The 15,482-nt window shown below is 49.6% G+C and overlaps 3 protein-coding genes across 4 annotated transcripts in view; 1 reads left to right on the top strand and 2 right to left on the bottom strand.

Moving 5' to 3' along the window:
* The window catches only part of GALNS (galactosamine (N-acetyl)-6-sulfatase), a 41,115-nt gene extending 33,338 nt beyond the window's left edge, over positions 1 to 7,777 (bottom strand). Inside the window, exons 1-6 of the mRNA XM_056500904.1 lie at positions 7,561 to 7,777; positions 5,400 to 5,523; positions 4,189 to 4,263; positions 3,179 to 3,281; positions 906 to 1,049; positions 44 to 110 (exon numbers count right to left, since the gene is read on the bottom strand). Coding sequence (XP_056356879.1) covers positions 44 to 110; positions 906 to 1,049; positions 3,179 to 3,281; positions 4,189 to 4,263; positions 5,400 to 5,523; positions 7,561 to 7,764 — 717 coding nt within the window. The 5' untranslated portion in view covers positions 7,765 to 7,777. The remainder of the gene's footprint in view (positions 1 to 43; positions 111 to 905; positions 1,050 to 3,178; positions 3,282 to 4,188; positions 4,264 to 5,399; positions 5,524 to 7,560) is intronic.
* On the top strand, positions 7,706 to 10,145 carry TRAPPC2L (trafficking protein particle complex subunit 2L). Its single transcript, XM_056500908.1, has 5 exons — positions 7,706 to 7,783; positions 8,495 to 8,667; positions 9,014 to 9,101; positions 9,177 to 9,256; positions 9,977 to 10,145. The coding sequence occupies exons 1-5, from the start codon at positions 7,751 to 7,753 to the stop codon at positions 10,020 to 10,022; spliced, it is 420 nt and encodes a 139-aa protein (XP_056356883.1). The 5' UTR covers positions 7,706 to 7,750; the 3' UTR covers positions 10,023 to 10,145.
* An 85-nt stretch (positions 10,146 to 10,230) lies between these two features.
* On the bottom strand, positions 10,231 to 15,339 carry PABPN1L (PABPN1 like, cytoplasmic). 2 transcript variants are annotated; one of them, XM_056500905.1, is made up of 8 exons: positions 14,806 to 15,339; positions 14,254 to 14,431; positions 14,063 to 14,171; positions 13,566 to 13,630; positions 13,122 to 13,228; positions 12,960 to 13,047; positions 12,710 to 12,852; positions 10,231 to 12,408 (listed from the first exon to the last, which is right to left on the bottom strand). In XM_056500905.1, exons 1-8 carry the CDS (start codon positions 15,108 to 15,110, stop codon positions 12,369 to 12,371), a joined length of 1,035 nt encoding a protein of 344 aa, XP_056356880.1. In that variant the 5' UTR covers positions 15,111 to 15,339; the 3' UTR covers positions 10,231 to 12,368. The 2 variants fall into 2 exon arrangements, with proteins under 2 accessions (XP_056356880.1, XP_056356882.1); XM_056500907.1 differs by having other exon boundaries at positions 14,943 to 15,019.
* Positions 15,340 to 15,482: the final 143 nt, after the last annotated feature.

Genomic DNA, 15,482 nt, shown 5'->3' with positions numbered 1-15,482 from the left:
GCATAAAGTCACCTTGGCCTAGAAGCCAATACTAAAATTGTACCTGCAGGTAGAGCTGAGTCAAGTTGGCTTCACCTGTCTTCAGATCAATGTTGAAATCTTCATAGTATCTTAAGATAAAAGGAATCAGAAAGGGGAAAAATCAATCCTAAGGAATAAACATCATAAAAAGGATTTTTTCCCCCTTTTATAGGTTTTTTCCCCCTGTGTAAGGAGGTGACAAACAAGTCACAGTTAAAACTCAGCAAACTCTCTTCAGATATTAAAAATATGTCACCATAATTGTTCTTATGGGAGAAAGTGGTGACACAGCTTGATCCAAATTAATGACTTTAAATTTTGGACAAACCTGAGGGACTTGCCTTTTGCTGTAAGGGGCAAAATGCTTAAAAATGCCATGGTGATTCCTAAAGAGCTGGTTGCAATGTGAATAAAATTTCAGAAGTACACAACAGCCCTCAGTGAGACAGAGAAATGCTGGAAGCAGAACTTGGGCTGCTATTTTAGAGGAATCTTCAAGGGCCTGGGGAAGTGCTCAGGGGAGCAGCAGCAGTGAAGTGAGACAACACCAGAGTGAAAAATGAATGGACAAGAAGGGCCCAGACTGCAGACTGGGAGCAGGGAGTGGAATTATGCAAACACACAAATGTTATTCCAAACAGGAAGAGAAGGAACAAAGAGGTCTTTCAGTCCAGAATGGCAGCAGCTTCCAAGAGTGGAAGCTTTTAGGGATGAGCAAAGAGCTCTGGGAGGGCAGCTCCACATGCCAACAGCAGCACAGGACACTGCCAGCTGGGTCACGGGGCTGGGGGGTCATCAAGCCCAGAATGATGGAACCCCAGGATGGAAGGAGCCCTGCAGGGAGAGCCCAGGCAGTGGCAGTGGCAGGCAAGGAGCTGGGTTACCTGCCAAGCATCTCCCAGTCCCTGTACACTGGGATGTTGGGGCGCTCTCTGCTGTCGTAGGGCCCAAAGTGACAATTTGGGGACCCAAACCACTCATCAAAGCCGTGCCTCAGGGGGTGGAACTGGGGCCGGTGCCCCAAGTGCCTGGGAACAAAAGCAACAGGTCACAGGTGAAACCCTTCTGCAAAGAAACCAACCCTCAGCTCATCAGAGCAGCATGCAACAACACTCTCTGCCTAGGAAACCAAAACTCAAAGCACTTCAATCACATCAAGGACTCCAGAGCAATGTCTTGAGCTCTCTCACACTTGCTGCAAGCACAGCCATGCAGACTCACCCCAGTGCTCACTTATATTCCATTTTATTTACTCTCCAATCACTGTTTTCCATTTTTTCCTTCCACTGGTGTCTTCTCCCATGCTGTCTGATGATCAGCACTGATGGACTAACTGCCCCAAACCACTGCAGAGATGCACATAATGTTTTACTTAAGGATTCTGATCTATGACAAGTCCTTTTATCCCACTGAGCTGTAAAAACACAAGGCAGAGCTCATGAAATGCACCCTTCCATCCTCATCCCCTTTATGGAGCATTCATGCTGCCACAATGGTACAGAGAGACCTGAATGGAAATGAAATGAGGTTTTTGTGTGCACATGTGGATATAAAACATGTTTAGCTACTCCTGATGACAGCTCCTCTCTACTGTGCAGCTTGAAAATCCTTCATCCTTAACTTCCAGATGCAGCTCCTCTCTAATCTCCAGGTTTTGGACTGCAAATTCTATATTTCCTGCATTTATAGCACCTTGAAGACAGAGAATTCCCATCCTCTCTGAAGGAGATCTTGGTAGCTCAGTGTTTATTTAATCATTCCATCTTCCCCTTATGAGCCCCCTGTCCACTTTGTGCCATCCCCCTCTGCACCTTCTGAACATAAAGGGTATAAAATGCATTCCCTGGAGCAAAACAATCCTTGGAGTTACTCTGAGCTGTTCCAAACTGAGTATTACAGAAATAATCCTCATTTCAGCTATGATTACAGCTTGATGATGTAACTGCCACTGCAGCTCTGACCTGCAGGATTCCACCTTTCCCCATTTGTAGATGTGGGAACACAAAGTTATTCCTGGCTGTTTTATAACAGGGGAGATGGAAAAACATCTTATTCTAAGAAAGCTCTAAAAGAACTCACAGAGACATTAAGCAATGACTGAGATCCAGATCAGTCTCTGCATCTTACAGCACAAAAAACTGAGATTTAATGAAACCCAACAAATTCCATGCTGGTCATGGAAAATACCTGACTTGCAAAATTAATTAAACCATGGAATTTATTGTCAGAGGACACTCTGAAAAGCTCTTAGAAGGATGATGAAACAATAAGAAAATTTTCTGCTGGAAAACCTCTGAGAGTCCAGGATGAGACTCCAGTTTTACCTTGCATTTCTTTACCCCTTTGCAGGGAGCAGGTATCAGTCCCAGCCCTGGCCAGGAGAAGTTTTGGGATTTTACTCTGTCCTATTCCTGCTAACAGCTGCAGGTCCTTCCAGATTTGCCTTTTTTTCCAAAGAACTGGCACCAATCTGCATTTGCCTTGTTCATTCCTTTTCCCTGGGTGTATGAATTTCCATTTATTAGCACTGAACTGCAGCTGATTGCACCCAGCCCACTGAGCTGATCCTTCAGGGCCACTCTCCTGCTTGGATTTGTGCTGATAAATAATTCACTGTCTTTGGGTGCTTTGCTTTCTCCCCAATTCCAGAAGGTGAATCCAACCACAATTCAAACTCACCCTTCTCTAACTTGTTCATTAAACTGAAAGAAATGCCTGTTAGTTTCCACAGGAATTCAGTTTCTTAATAAAAACCCAACATATAGCAAGACTCAAAGATAAAAACCATGTAGGTGCTCAAGGAAAATTCCAACAGAATATCCTGTTGGATATTCTCATTATATTCTCATTATGAATATTCTCATTAAATAAGTGGTGTGAGGCGTGGCTAAAAGCAGAGTTGAGGAGTTTCTAAACATAAATAGACACATAAAACCCCAACAACTCTTTGTATGAAGATATATATATAAGTATTTGTAATGGGAACACTCAGGAATTGATCCCAGCAAGAGGCAGATCCATCACAATTTCCAAAGTTGGACATTTGAACTTCAAAATAGTTTGGTTTTTTTTTTTTTTTAATTCTGTTTATTCTGCTGCTCTTTCCCAACCCACACAAAGTAAAATCTCAAAGCAAGAGATCTCCAAATAAATTTACCATTTGCCAATGATCTTGTTGGTGTAACCAGCTTTCTTCAGGAGCTCTGGGAGCAGCAATTCAGAATCTGGGATTCCTCCTACTATATCCTGTGGCGTGTATGCTGTGGAAAACAAATGAAAAACACCTTCCTGGCTCTTCAAAATAATACAGCAAACAGCTCATATACTGGATGAGAAATAGGAATTAGTCTGGAGTCCCAGCAATGCCATTCCTTGGAAATCCTCCCATGGGATGGAGAGAATAAATTGATCCAGGCAGCCCAAAGGGAGATTTCCACCCACTTGTGTATGAGGGTAGAATAATAAAAAATAAAGGGAGCTGCCAGCCCAGAGTGGAGGTGAGATCCTTGAAAGGGAGATGTCATAGAAAATCAGGTGCTTTAGGGGTGGTCTTGATGTGGTAAATTTGCTTTGTGTTTTCTAAAATGAAAGCATCTTTTTCCTAACTCAAATACCAATGAAGGTGCTCAGACTGCAAGAGCTTGGACTTGATGATCCCAAAGGTGTTTTCCAACCTCATTCATTCTGTGATTCTGAAAGAAATGAGGAGTCTCTCTCAGGTGTGACAGCTCTGGAATCAACCCCTGGCTGCTGATTCCTGCCCAGCCATGTCCCAGCACGTGGCATTTGTCACTCTGGGACCCAAATCCACCCAGGGATCTTCCCTGGAAGCACCACAGGCACAAAGGATTGAAAACTGCTCTAAAACTGGGCAGAAATCTGAAATCTGCTGAATAAACCTGTGAGCAGCCAGTTCTTCCCTCTGGGTATTAACACCCCCACCTGATTTTCCTTCACCAGACCCCAATTCCCCTTTCTCAGCAGAAACAAATGGATCAAGCAGCCTGGTTTATCCTCTTAATTTGAGGAGGAAGCAACAAAATTCACTTATTAGCAGCACTTAACAGGGTTTGGTGGCACTTTGGAACATCCATGGGGAAGAACAACCTCCTAGAAGGCACAGAGGGGAGTCAGGAGAGGAAGGGAGATGAGGAATGAGGCTCCTACCGTTCCTGGCGTGTCCATTTGTGGTGTAAAAGCCATTCCTGACTGGGAGCCGGCCTGTCAGCAGGGCTGCCCTGGCTGCAAACAACACAAACACTCACTGAATCCCATCCTCTGCTCAATGCTCAGCTTATTGTAGGAGGATGAGGCCAGAACATTGACTGGAGTGTGTCAGGATCCTCCTCAATCACTCACACCCTCCCATGAGCCATGGAGAGAATCAGCTCTGATACATCATTTGAGTTATTTCAGCTGAATTTGGCCCCTTTATTAAATTAGCCACACTGAAGAGTCATTCCTTTGAACAGTCAATGGAGCAAGCCTTACATCTCAGTCATATATATATTTATTATGTATTTAAGAGGAAATCCTAGCACAAACTGATTAGATGCTCAAGGCTAAGCTTTTGAGCTTGACTGAACAGAAATCATGAAATACAAAGAAAGAGCTGTCCAGCTTTGACAATAAAAGTCAAGTCCTGACTGCAGGGAATATTTAAACAGATGTTTAACTTCAAGCATATGCAGTGCCACCATTGGATTAGCAGGATTTCAGGATTTTAAAAGCCTTTTCTGAGCAAGGACATCATCAACACACTGGCAAGTGCTATCCTAAATGAGAGCCCAAATAAAAAGTCCCTGTTCTTCATTTTTGCTTCAGTTCTTGGCAGCTAATCAGGTTTGAGGGGAAAAAGAAAGCAAGAAAAAAGAAAAAAAGACACAGAAAAAAACAACAAGGAGAAAAATATCTGCCTCTCCCAGACCCAAACGTTCCTTTTATCTCTTGTCCCTGTCCCAAGAGTCTTGTAAGACACCAGGGTCAAAAGCAGGACACAAACTGCTGCCTTTCCTTGCATGAGAGTCTCACCAGAGCCAAGAGAAGCAACAGTTCAGATCCTGCTTTGTTTAACCCAGAATGAGAAAGATGAAAAAAATGCACTGTCTGGGGCTGAATACTGAACTGAAATGGTATAAAAATCCTTTAGCTGGGCTGATCACTGAACCAGTGCCTTGTAGGAACTGAAAACTGTCAGTTTTCCAATCCAAACATAAATAAATAGAGAGCAAAATGCAAGATCAAAGCAGCAAATCCAACCTCGGGCCTGAGGGCAGTGGCTGGTGTGCTGAGCCCACGCCAGAGGCTGGCAAACACCCCAGACTCCTCAGAGGGAGATGTTTCTCATGCTCCATGCTTCAAACTGCACATTTACTCACAGGGAGAGCAGAGGGGGTTGGCAGTATAAAAATCCAGGAAGAGCATCCCTTCTGCAGCCATCTGGTCCAGGTTAGGGGTTTCCTTAGAAGGCTCTCCAAAAACTCCCAAATCCCCCCAGCCCATCTGCAAAAGGAACACACCAGAGCATGTCAAAGTCCCTTCCCACAACCACATTTTTAGGGTCACATAACACTTTTGATGTATCCCTTCATTTATAAATTTCTACTCTGCTCATCTCCCTTCTCAAATGTGACAGAAATTATCTCTGCCAGCCCTGTGGGGCAGGGAACTCTTACACTTTCCCCTGGTGGGTGGGAAATTAAGGCACACCCAGGATTAAATGGTTTATGAACAGGTATTAAAGCACTTGGAAGAAGCTCAGTGCTTTCACTCTTACTCAGAGGCCTGAGGCACAGCCAGAGCAAGGAGGAAGAGGAAGTTACAAGTGGTTTACTCAGGGTTGTGCAGCTGCCATGTCTGAGCCTTCAGTCAGGGAACCCCCTGGTGCCATTAGTTTGGAAAAGAAAATCACTGCAGAGCAGCAGAGCTGGTTTCTGAGTTAAGGAGCAATTAAATTCCTCCTGACAATGAAAGGGATTCACCCCCAACTTCTTGATTTTTCTTTATCATCAAGGAAGAAAGACAAAAAGAATCTCATGTTGCTTGAATTGCAGAAAAAAAAAACAAAAAAACAACAGGCAGATGTATTTTTAACGAACATATGAATGAAATAATTATTGAATTAATTCATTAATTTAATGAAATAAATCAATAGTTCACAGAAGCTGCAGACAGCCTTGTGCTCTACCAACATTTTCAGAGTGGGATAATCTCTGTCCCAGCTCTGTTCCAAAGCTTTCCTCTGGAAAATCACAAATGCCAGCTCAGGAGGGGGGGAAATATTCCTGAATGGAAAACTGAGATCACAGGATCACTGAGGCTGGAAAATACTCCAAGTCCCCACCTTGTCCCCAGCCCAGAGCACTGAGTGCCCCCTCCAGGGATGGGGACCCCAAACCCCCGTGGGAGCCCCTTCCAGAGGGACTGTCCTGCTCAGGAAAGTGGGAACACCATGGGAACAACAGGCAGCATAAACTGGCAAACTGGGAAGGGTTTGCCACCCTTGTGAGCTCCTGGAGCAGCTTCAACCAGCAACAAACACATTTCCACCACAAACACAGGAAATTATTAGGAGAGAAGCAAACCAGGTAGATGGCAGTGACCTGAATGTGATGGAAATTAATATAATTCCTTATCCCCGTGGCAAAAATTGAAAATATTTGGAGTTAGAAATAAATCTGTGATTATTTCTGCTCTTTAATCATTTATTGTCAATTTTTTTTTTCCTTCCTAGTTCAGAGAGCCAAAATGAGCTGAATTACTGTTTTTCTTGCTTAGTTTTTCAGGAGGCCACCAACCCCCTCCTGGTGACCAAAAATCTTTGGGGTTGGGAGGGAGCCCAAGGCAGAGACACCTGGAGCAGGTGACAGGAACACACAGAAGTTTTGGAGTTTGTATAAACCAGAACACTTAAAATAAGAAAAGAACATAGACCTAGATAAAGGGAAATATATGATCAAACCCACTCTGTTTAAATCCCCCTGTTATGAATTTTGTATATTAAATATTGTATACTAGTTTGTAAAAGAAAAAAAAAAAAAAAAAAAAAAAGAGGGGTTTTCCATAGTTTGAAAGGTTTTTTTTTTTTTGCAGAATCAGATTTCCTGCCTTTGTGTGATCAATCACAAACTATCTGGTAAAAAAATTCCCACTTTTTCTGTTTTTTTATCTGCCAAGACCAGATGCTTCCATGACCAATTGTCCCAAGAGCTGTCCCACGGAAGTTTCTCTGACCACCACTGCTCACCTTGCAGAATTACTACAGCAAAACAATAACAATTACTGATTCCTAGAAGGAAAACCAGACTATAAAAAGGGAGCTGCAAACCAAGTTGGGTGGAAGCGTGGAGCGGGCGGTGACCCCTCACGTTTTCCCCAGCGCTGCTTGCACTGCCTACATTAAATAAACCAGTCGAAGTTTTGCTGAATATCGCGATTTTGCTTCCCATTCATTACACCTCTCAGCCCTGCCTTCTCCAGCCGGCCCGTGCCCGCTCCCCGGAGCCCTCCCAGCCCGTCCCTCGGCGGTGCCGCACTCACATCGTCCATGAGGAGCAGGAGGATGTTGGGGGCGGCGGCGGCGGCGCCCAGGGCCCAGCACAGGCACAGCGGCCTCAGCGCCGCGCTCGCCATGGCAACGGGGCCGCGCGCCGCGTGACCGCCGCGTGACCGCCGCGTGACCGCCCCGCGTGACCGCCCCGCGTGACCCGGCGGGAGGGGCGGGGCCAAGATGGCGGTGTGCATCGCCGTGATCGCCAAGGAGGTGCGGGCACGGCCTGGGGGCGTGAGGGGACAGCGTGGCTGGGCAGCGAGCGGCGGCCTCAGGCTGTGGGGCTGAGGGGAGCGGCGTCGGTGGGGTCTGGGAAGGGTGAGGGGAAAGAGGCGGGGGCTCTGAGCAGGGCTGGGCTGTGCGGCCGGGAGAGCGGAATGGGCAGGATTTCAGGTTGTGGGGTTGAGGGGAACAGGGGGTCAGTGGGGTCTGGGGAAAGGTCAGGGGCTCTGGTTTTAGGGTCTGAGCAGGACTGGGGCTGGGGTAGGGGAATGGACAGGATTTCAGGTTGTGGGGCTATGGGGAACAGGGGGTCAGTGGGATTTGGGGAGGGGTTAGGGGCTCTGGTTTTGGGGTCTGAGCAGGGCTATGACTGGTAGGGGAGAGGGGAATGGGCAGCGGGGTCTGGATGGGGATGAGGGATCAGGACAGAGCAGCCCCAGGGGGCACACTGGGTGAAATGGGCTGGGCAGGCAGCACAGGCAGTGTGAGGGGGCTCAGGGCTGTCCTGCTGCTGGGAGAGAAGGGTTTTCCTTGGGAGAGACACCTGAGCCTTGTGCAGCTCCTCTCAAATGTTTCTCCTGCCGTGGGGGCAGCCGTGCTGCAGAGGTGCTGCAGCGTGGGGAGGGGCTGTGCTGGGATCAGACATGGTTAACAGCTCTGGCAGCAGCAGCTCCCAGGCACTGTGGTTTGTTCTGCCCCCAGAATTACCCCCTGTACATCCGGAGTGTCCCCACGGAGAACGAGCTGAAGTTCCACTACACCGTGCACACCTCGCTGGACGTGGTGGATGAGAAGATCTCAGCCATGGGCAAAGCCCTGGTGGACCAGAGGGAGCTGTACCTTGGGCTCCTCTACCCCACTGAGGACTACAAGGTGTATCTTTGCCACATCTTTGTGGGTTTAGTTTAATCACAGAATATTCTGAGCTGGGATCATCCAGTCCAACCCCAGCCCTGCACAGACACCTCAACAATCCCACCCTGGGAGCATTGTCCAAACTCTCCTGGAGCTCTAGCAGCCTGGGCAGTGCCCAGCACCCTCTGGGGGAAGAACCTTTCCCTAAAACCCAACCTAAACCAACTCCAGCCATTCCCTGGCTCCTGTCCCTGCTCACAGAGAGAAATTCCCTCGTGTTTCCTCTCAGTTTGTCCCTTTGGGCACACTCCAGCCTGGTTTAGTTGGCCCTGCTGTGTGAGAAGCACATCCTTAACCCCTGCCCAGCTACGGCTACGTGACCAACTCCAAGGTGAAGTTTGTCATGGTGGTGGATTCCTCCAACACAGCCCTGAGGGACAACGAGATCCGCAGTGTGAGTGCACCCAGCAGAGCACCCTGGGGGGCTGGGAACAACAAATCCATCCATTCACCTCCACTCCCTTTTCAGATGTTCAGAAAGCTGCACAATTCCTACACAGACATCATGTGTAACCCCTTCTATAACCCTGGGGACAGGATCCATTCCAGGTGAGTTGTCTCTTTGACATCATTCTGGAATTTTCACCTCTGATGCAAGACCAGCCCTGTGGTTGGCCAGTTCAGGTGTGTGTGCTCTAAGTGCCTTAATGAGAACAAGAATGTTTGTTTTGGGTCATTCCTACTCACAAAAAACTAATGGTGTGATAAAAAGTTATCCTGACCTCTCAACTCCTACCTCAGAACTGGGGTTACAAACATTAAGTCAATAAAATGTATTTTTTGAGGAGAAAAAATGACCTGAGAATAGAGGTAATCAATGGTTGGACTTGATGGTCTTAGAGGTATTTTGCAAATGTAATAATTTAATATTAAAGTGAAGTAGAACAGGTTTAAGAGTGAGCAGGTGCCCTTGTGTAGGGTTTATCCTTGTGCAGGGATAAACATTCAGCACATGGAATTCCTCATCTGTGAGGGTCAGTGTCCCCCATTCCCATTGTAACCCCACAGGGAATTTCAATAATTGGGAGTTTCCAATACAAGTACAACTTTTCAGATAGAGGGCAGCAGCCAGGATAAGACCTGTGCTTACCTCAGTTTAATTAAAAGTCATTAATCCCTCAAGAGCCTGTGCTGTAAAAAGTAAAACCCCATGTCCAGCTTAGGGAAAGCCAGGCACAGGCAGGGTGAGAAAGTGCTTTTGTTACAAAAGCTGTGCAGAATGAGCTGCTATCTTTAATAATCTTAATAATAATTTATTTCCCTCTCCAGAGCTTTTGATACTATGGTGAACTCCATGATGATGCAGGTGTGCTGAACCCCTTCCCACCCCCCTGGGAAACATTCCCTGTGTGCAGGAATGTGCCTGCAGTGCTGTAAATATTCCATTCTGTGTAATAATTTAAATTTACCCTGTGTAAAATAAACCTGACACCTGCAAGGTTTGCCTGGATTTGTACTCAAGCAAGCAGAAAGCACTGCTGACAGAATCATGGGATGGTTTGGGCAGGGACATCTTCCACTGTCCCAGGCTGCTCCAAGCCCCCCTGGAGCTCCAGGGTCCCTTCCAACCCAAACCTTCCCTGCCTGGCTCATTTCTGGGTCACTCAGTTTTGCTGTTACCACTTTGCAGCTTATCAGACACACTCCACAGTGATTCCCAGCCCAGGTAGAGCAGCTGGAATAAACCCACCCAATCCAGGCAGGCATTAATCCATCAGGATTGCACAGCTGCCTGGCTCATCCCAAAATAATCTCTATTAGCATCTCCTCCCCTGCAGCTCCCTGCTGTTCTAATTACAGACTCCCAAATCAGAAGCAGGTATTTCTATGGAATGAAGCACAAATTGCATCCCAGCTCCACCACTCCTGGCCCAGCAGAGGAGATGCAGCCACACAAACCTCTACTCCAAGCACCTCATCAGTTAAAAACCAGCTAAAAATAACAGATCTGCCCAGCCCCAGGGGATCCCAGGAGCCTGGAGAAAGCCAGAACTGCACATGAAGTTCACACAGCAGGATCATTTATTTTAAAAATAAGAAACAGCTACAGATACTTTCTCAAACAGAACTTAAGTACATTTTATCAGCAACCACCTGGAATATCATGGGAGGTTCAAGCCTCTCCCACCATCTCCACAAGGCACAGCTGTGTACTGCTATCCACAAACATTTGCATCTAAAAAACGTGGCTGTTTTCACTCACAGAGATGGCACCTCAGTGTTCCACAAGAGTCCAAACACCCCAAAGTAGTATTTTTTTTTTTTATTAAAAAATAAGCTTAAAAAAATGTATAATCCTATCAAACAGAAGCCCTAGAAAAAGCTGGTTTATAGTCTAAGCTTAAGGTAGCTCAAATCAAGGTCAGTCTCAGCAGCTCTGAGGACAATATTAATATAACATGAAGAGTTAAGGCCCCAAGCTTTAAAAAAAAAAAATTTAGAGATCTTAAAGAGGAAAAAAAATCAGTGGGCTTTTTAGCCTGGCAATGCCCCTGAGCTGTGAAAAGCTGCTTTAGGAGTCAGTTGCATCTGTTGCATCTGGGTTAGAGGAATCCTAACCAAGGATCCCAAAAGATTAGTTGGGAATTACATAATAAAACCCATTTCCATGCAGAAATTCCCCCAGGAATGCTGTCTGCTGGGGTTCCCAGCCTGCCTCTACTAACACAAAGTTTTTCTTTTAAAAACACCTGGCTTCAGAGCTCATAAACACAAAATCAGCAGGAGAGGGAAGAGCCAGGAACCTTCTTCCCTGGTACCCAGCTCCTCTGGTCCTGAGCCTCCAGCAGGGCTCACACCATCCCCAGATGTGACTCCAGAGCAGGAATGGTGATGGGAATAAAGAGGGAGACCACACCAAATTTGCACCAGTGAAGGTGATTTTGCAATGCTGCTACTGCAAGAAATAAAGTGAGGAGTTGCCAGGACCCTTTGACTCCTGGTGCTTGGAATAAAAGCAGGAGGGAGGGAAGAGGGGTTTGCTGACATCCAAAATTAAACAAAAAAAAAAAAAAAAATGGTTTTGTGACACCCAGGTGTTGTTTAACTACCACAGAGATACAGAGAAGCTTCCAGAGAAACAAGGGATGTTTTTTCCCTGTCTGGATGTACAAACACAGCGAGCTAAAAATCAGACCCAAAGCACATCAGGCTTCCCAAGAGGAAGGTCACATCCCTAGGGTTGATGAAGGAAAAGCTCCCCAGCAATCAAATCTACAGCTGCAACCCAAAACTTTCTCCATTGATTTGGGAAAGTCTTTAGAATCTGAGAAGAAAAGGCAGCATCCAGCTGCTGCAGGAAGAACTGAGGAGCCAAACCAAACCCTCCAGCACAGCCCCTTTCCATGGGATAAGGAGGAGACTCGATGGTCTGGGAGAGCTCTTCCCTTCCCAGGACAGTGTTCTCTGCAAGGAGCCTGTTCTCTGTGCCAACACAATGCCCAGGGCAGAGCTGAGGTGGGATGAGCTCTCCTGGGATGCTGGCAGATCCCATCTTCCCTCCTGCAGCCCAGCACAGGGCTCACCAGTAATCCTCACAGCCAGGCAGATGGCATTTTTAAAATTAATCTGTTTTTTGGCTTGGGTAGGCATCTTTTTAAATCTCTCCAATCCCATCTCCTCGTTCCAGTCTCATTGGCATCACCAGGCAGTCTAGTCTTTTCTAGTATGGAAAATACCAAGGCAGCAGCCTTGCCCGACCCCTAAAGAGGAACAAAACCAACATCTGAAGCACAGGGTCATCACTCCCTGATCCTTCCCCCTTCCAAGGGCTGGGATCCCCCCTCCTGCCCCAAAACCAGGGTAACCCCAAAGCCAGGCACAGCTCTGGGACTGCTCAGGCTGGCAGTGCAATCCCCACTCCCCAAATTCAGGAGGAACAGCTTCAAATCTCCATTCCTTCCTGCCAGAGCCCTTCTCCACCCTCCCAGCCGTGGCAGGGTGGGAGGAGCAGGGAACCCCAGCCTGCTCCCCACCTGAGGCAGCTCCACACCCAGGACTCACCTGTAGGTCCTCCCTCGCAGCCTGGGGTGCTGCCCATAGAAGCCTCCCCAGCGGCCCAGCCCCCCCCGGGCGTGGAAGTGGCCCCGGTAGCCCCCACGGTCGGTGCTGCTGATGCCGGGCATGTTGGTCCTCTTGGGCAGCACCTGGAGGGCAGGGAGGGGCTGCTGGAGCTGGGACTGGCACAGCCCCAGGTGGGCAGGGCTGGGAATAACGGGAGGAGCAGCCCCCCAGGGCATCCCCCAGCTCTCACCTTGATGACACGGCCCCTGAACACGCTCTCGTCCAGCTCCACCGCAGCCTTCACAGAGCTCTGCTCCTCGAACTCGATGTAGGCATAGCTGTGAGGGAAGGGCGTGAGCAGAGCCCCAGGGACCCCCTGCAGCCCCCCAGCCCTCCTGCACACAGCACTGACCCTTTGGGGTGGCCCGAGAACTTGTCACAGAGGATGGTGACGCGGTTGATCTGCCCACAGCTGTTGAAGTGAGACTCCAGCTCTTCTGCTGTGCCCCCGTAATCCACCTGCAACGAGAGCCCCAGGCCTCCCCTGGTGGGTGTGGGAGCCACACCTGGCCCCACTCACACCTCCCCACACAGCTCAGGGACCCTCCCAGCTGAGGGCTCCCGCCTGGAACACAAATCCTGCCCTGCTGTGAAGGAACAAGCAGCACCACACAGCCCACAGCATCCAGGGGGCTTTTGGGGAGCTGGCACACAATGAGCCACATTGCCAGGCTGGGCTGGGACAGGAGAAACACCTGGGATGGAACAGGCAGGCCCTGGTGGGGGTGATGGGTCCCATGGCAGGGATTTGGGACAGCCAGATGGGCACAGAGCAGTGGGAGGGGCTCCCACTTACATTGCCCACGTAGATGGAACGCTGGTCAGCCTCCATCTTCTCCTTGGTTGTCAGAGGGAAGAGAGCTGTGGAGAGGAGGGATTTGTCATGCCAGAGGGACATCTGTCTGCAGCACAGCCACCCCTGAGCTGACACACTGCAAAGCTCCTCACAGCCCTGCTCACATCCAGGTGCATCCAAATCCTCCCACTGCTGCCTCCTCTTCCACTCCTTTGCCCCTTTTATTTTCACAATGACTCCTCTAGTGGGGCTGTTGGTACTAAACTCAATTACATGATTGAATTAAATGCAATTAAATTAATTTACAACATCTGGGCTCACACAGGTAGGAGGTCAGAGCTGATAGACTCTGCATTAGCACCACACCAGGTTCCCTCACCCACCTGATGTGTCCAGTCCCAGGTGCCCAGAGAGGCAGAGCCAAATACTCCAATTGTCACCTTGTGCCCCAGAGGCGTCCCCGAGGAGGGACAACAACCCCCGGGGACAGCCCATACCTGCTTCTGAGCTCATGAACAGGTGGTTGTCAGCTTCCAGCTGCAGCTCCTTCAACCTCTCATCCTCCTTCTCTATTTCCCGCAGTTTGGCTTTGATGGCCTCCAGCTCCTGAATGCCAAACCAAGAATTGCATGAGCAGCACACGGAGCAGGGACACCTCAGGTGTGAAAAGTTCCCCGTTTCCACTCACCGGGTCCTGAACATCCTGCTCCTCCTCCGTGCTGTTCCCCTCCTTGGGGCTCGGATCTGAGCCCTCATCGGCTGCCTTACACACCGCTGCCACCTCTGCCACGTCCCAGGACGCTGCGTCCGCCTGCAGGGACGGCGGGTCCTGCCACCAAATCTCTGAAGTGTCCAGGAAGAGAGAACTGGGCGGGACAAGGGGCAAAAGAGCATTGAACCAACAGCCATTTAACGTCTGAGCCAAAGCACAGCCCCAGCCAGGCAAAGGCTCGCAGGGCGTTTCCAGCAGAAGGATGGAGAGGTGACGTTAATTAACCACCTAGAACTGGCTCTCTGTGCAGCAAAACCCCAGAAATGCAAAGTGCAGCCAGAAGGTCTCCAGCTCACACTGAATCCCAGCTCATGGGGGTTGCAAAGGCAGCGGAAAAAACGCCCAGGGGCACACGGCCGGTGGGCGGGGAAGGGAAAGAGACGACAGCCCACGGCCACCAGCAGCACTGCCAGGCTGCACGCAGGGAGCGCAGGCAGAGCCGCACCCTCCCACCCCCGGGGGACTCACAGAGGGACACGCCCCCACACCCAAGCGCGAGAAGCCGGTTCCCCGCAGCCCGGGGAGCCGCGGCAGAGGCGGGCGAGCGGGCGGTGTCCGAGCCGTGCCCGTCCGGAGGCCCCGCGGGCCCCGAGCCCCGCACGCACCTGGCCCGGCCCCCGAACATTGCTGCGCGCGGCCCGCGCGAGCGGCGACCACGTGCGGCTCTCCCGCCACCACGAGCGCGCCTCGCGCCCGCGCGCCACTTTCACACTGCGGCGGCCAATCGGCGCGGGGCGCGCGCCAGGCCCCGCCCCCGCCGGCGGGCCGCTCATCGCAGTTCCGGGGGCCGCGGGTTCGAGACCCGGCAACGACGTTCAGCTGGGGATGAGAGGCGTGGGAAGGGTCTGCTCCGTTCTGCCCCTCCCCGCCCACCCACCCCGCTGAGGGGAGCAGGGGGGGCGCATCTCTTTGAGTGCACCCCGCTATGGACACCCCTCCTTTGCAGAGAGCAGCCCCAGGGCTTTAAAGAACTCCTCAATGTAATGAACTGCCCAATGTAAAGAACCCGCTAATGTAATTAACCTCTCAATGTAATGAACCCCCCAATGCCATGAACCCCCCAATGAAATGAACCCCCCCAATATAATGACCCCCCCAATGTAATGAACCCCCCAATGAAATGAACGTCCCAATGTAATGGACAC

This window comes from Oenanthe melanoleuca, chromosome 11, assembly GCF_029582105.1.
Source record: "Oenanthe melanoleuca isolate GR-GAL-2019-014 chromosome 11, OMel1.0, whole genome shotgun sequence".
NCBI classification, from domain to species: domain Eukaryota; kingdom Metazoa; phylum Chordata; class Aves; order Passeriformes; family Muscicapidae; genus Oenanthe; species Oenanthe melanoleuca.
Note: the sequence above shows the minus strand (reverse complement) of the source record. Positions and strands in the feature narration are given on the sequence as shown.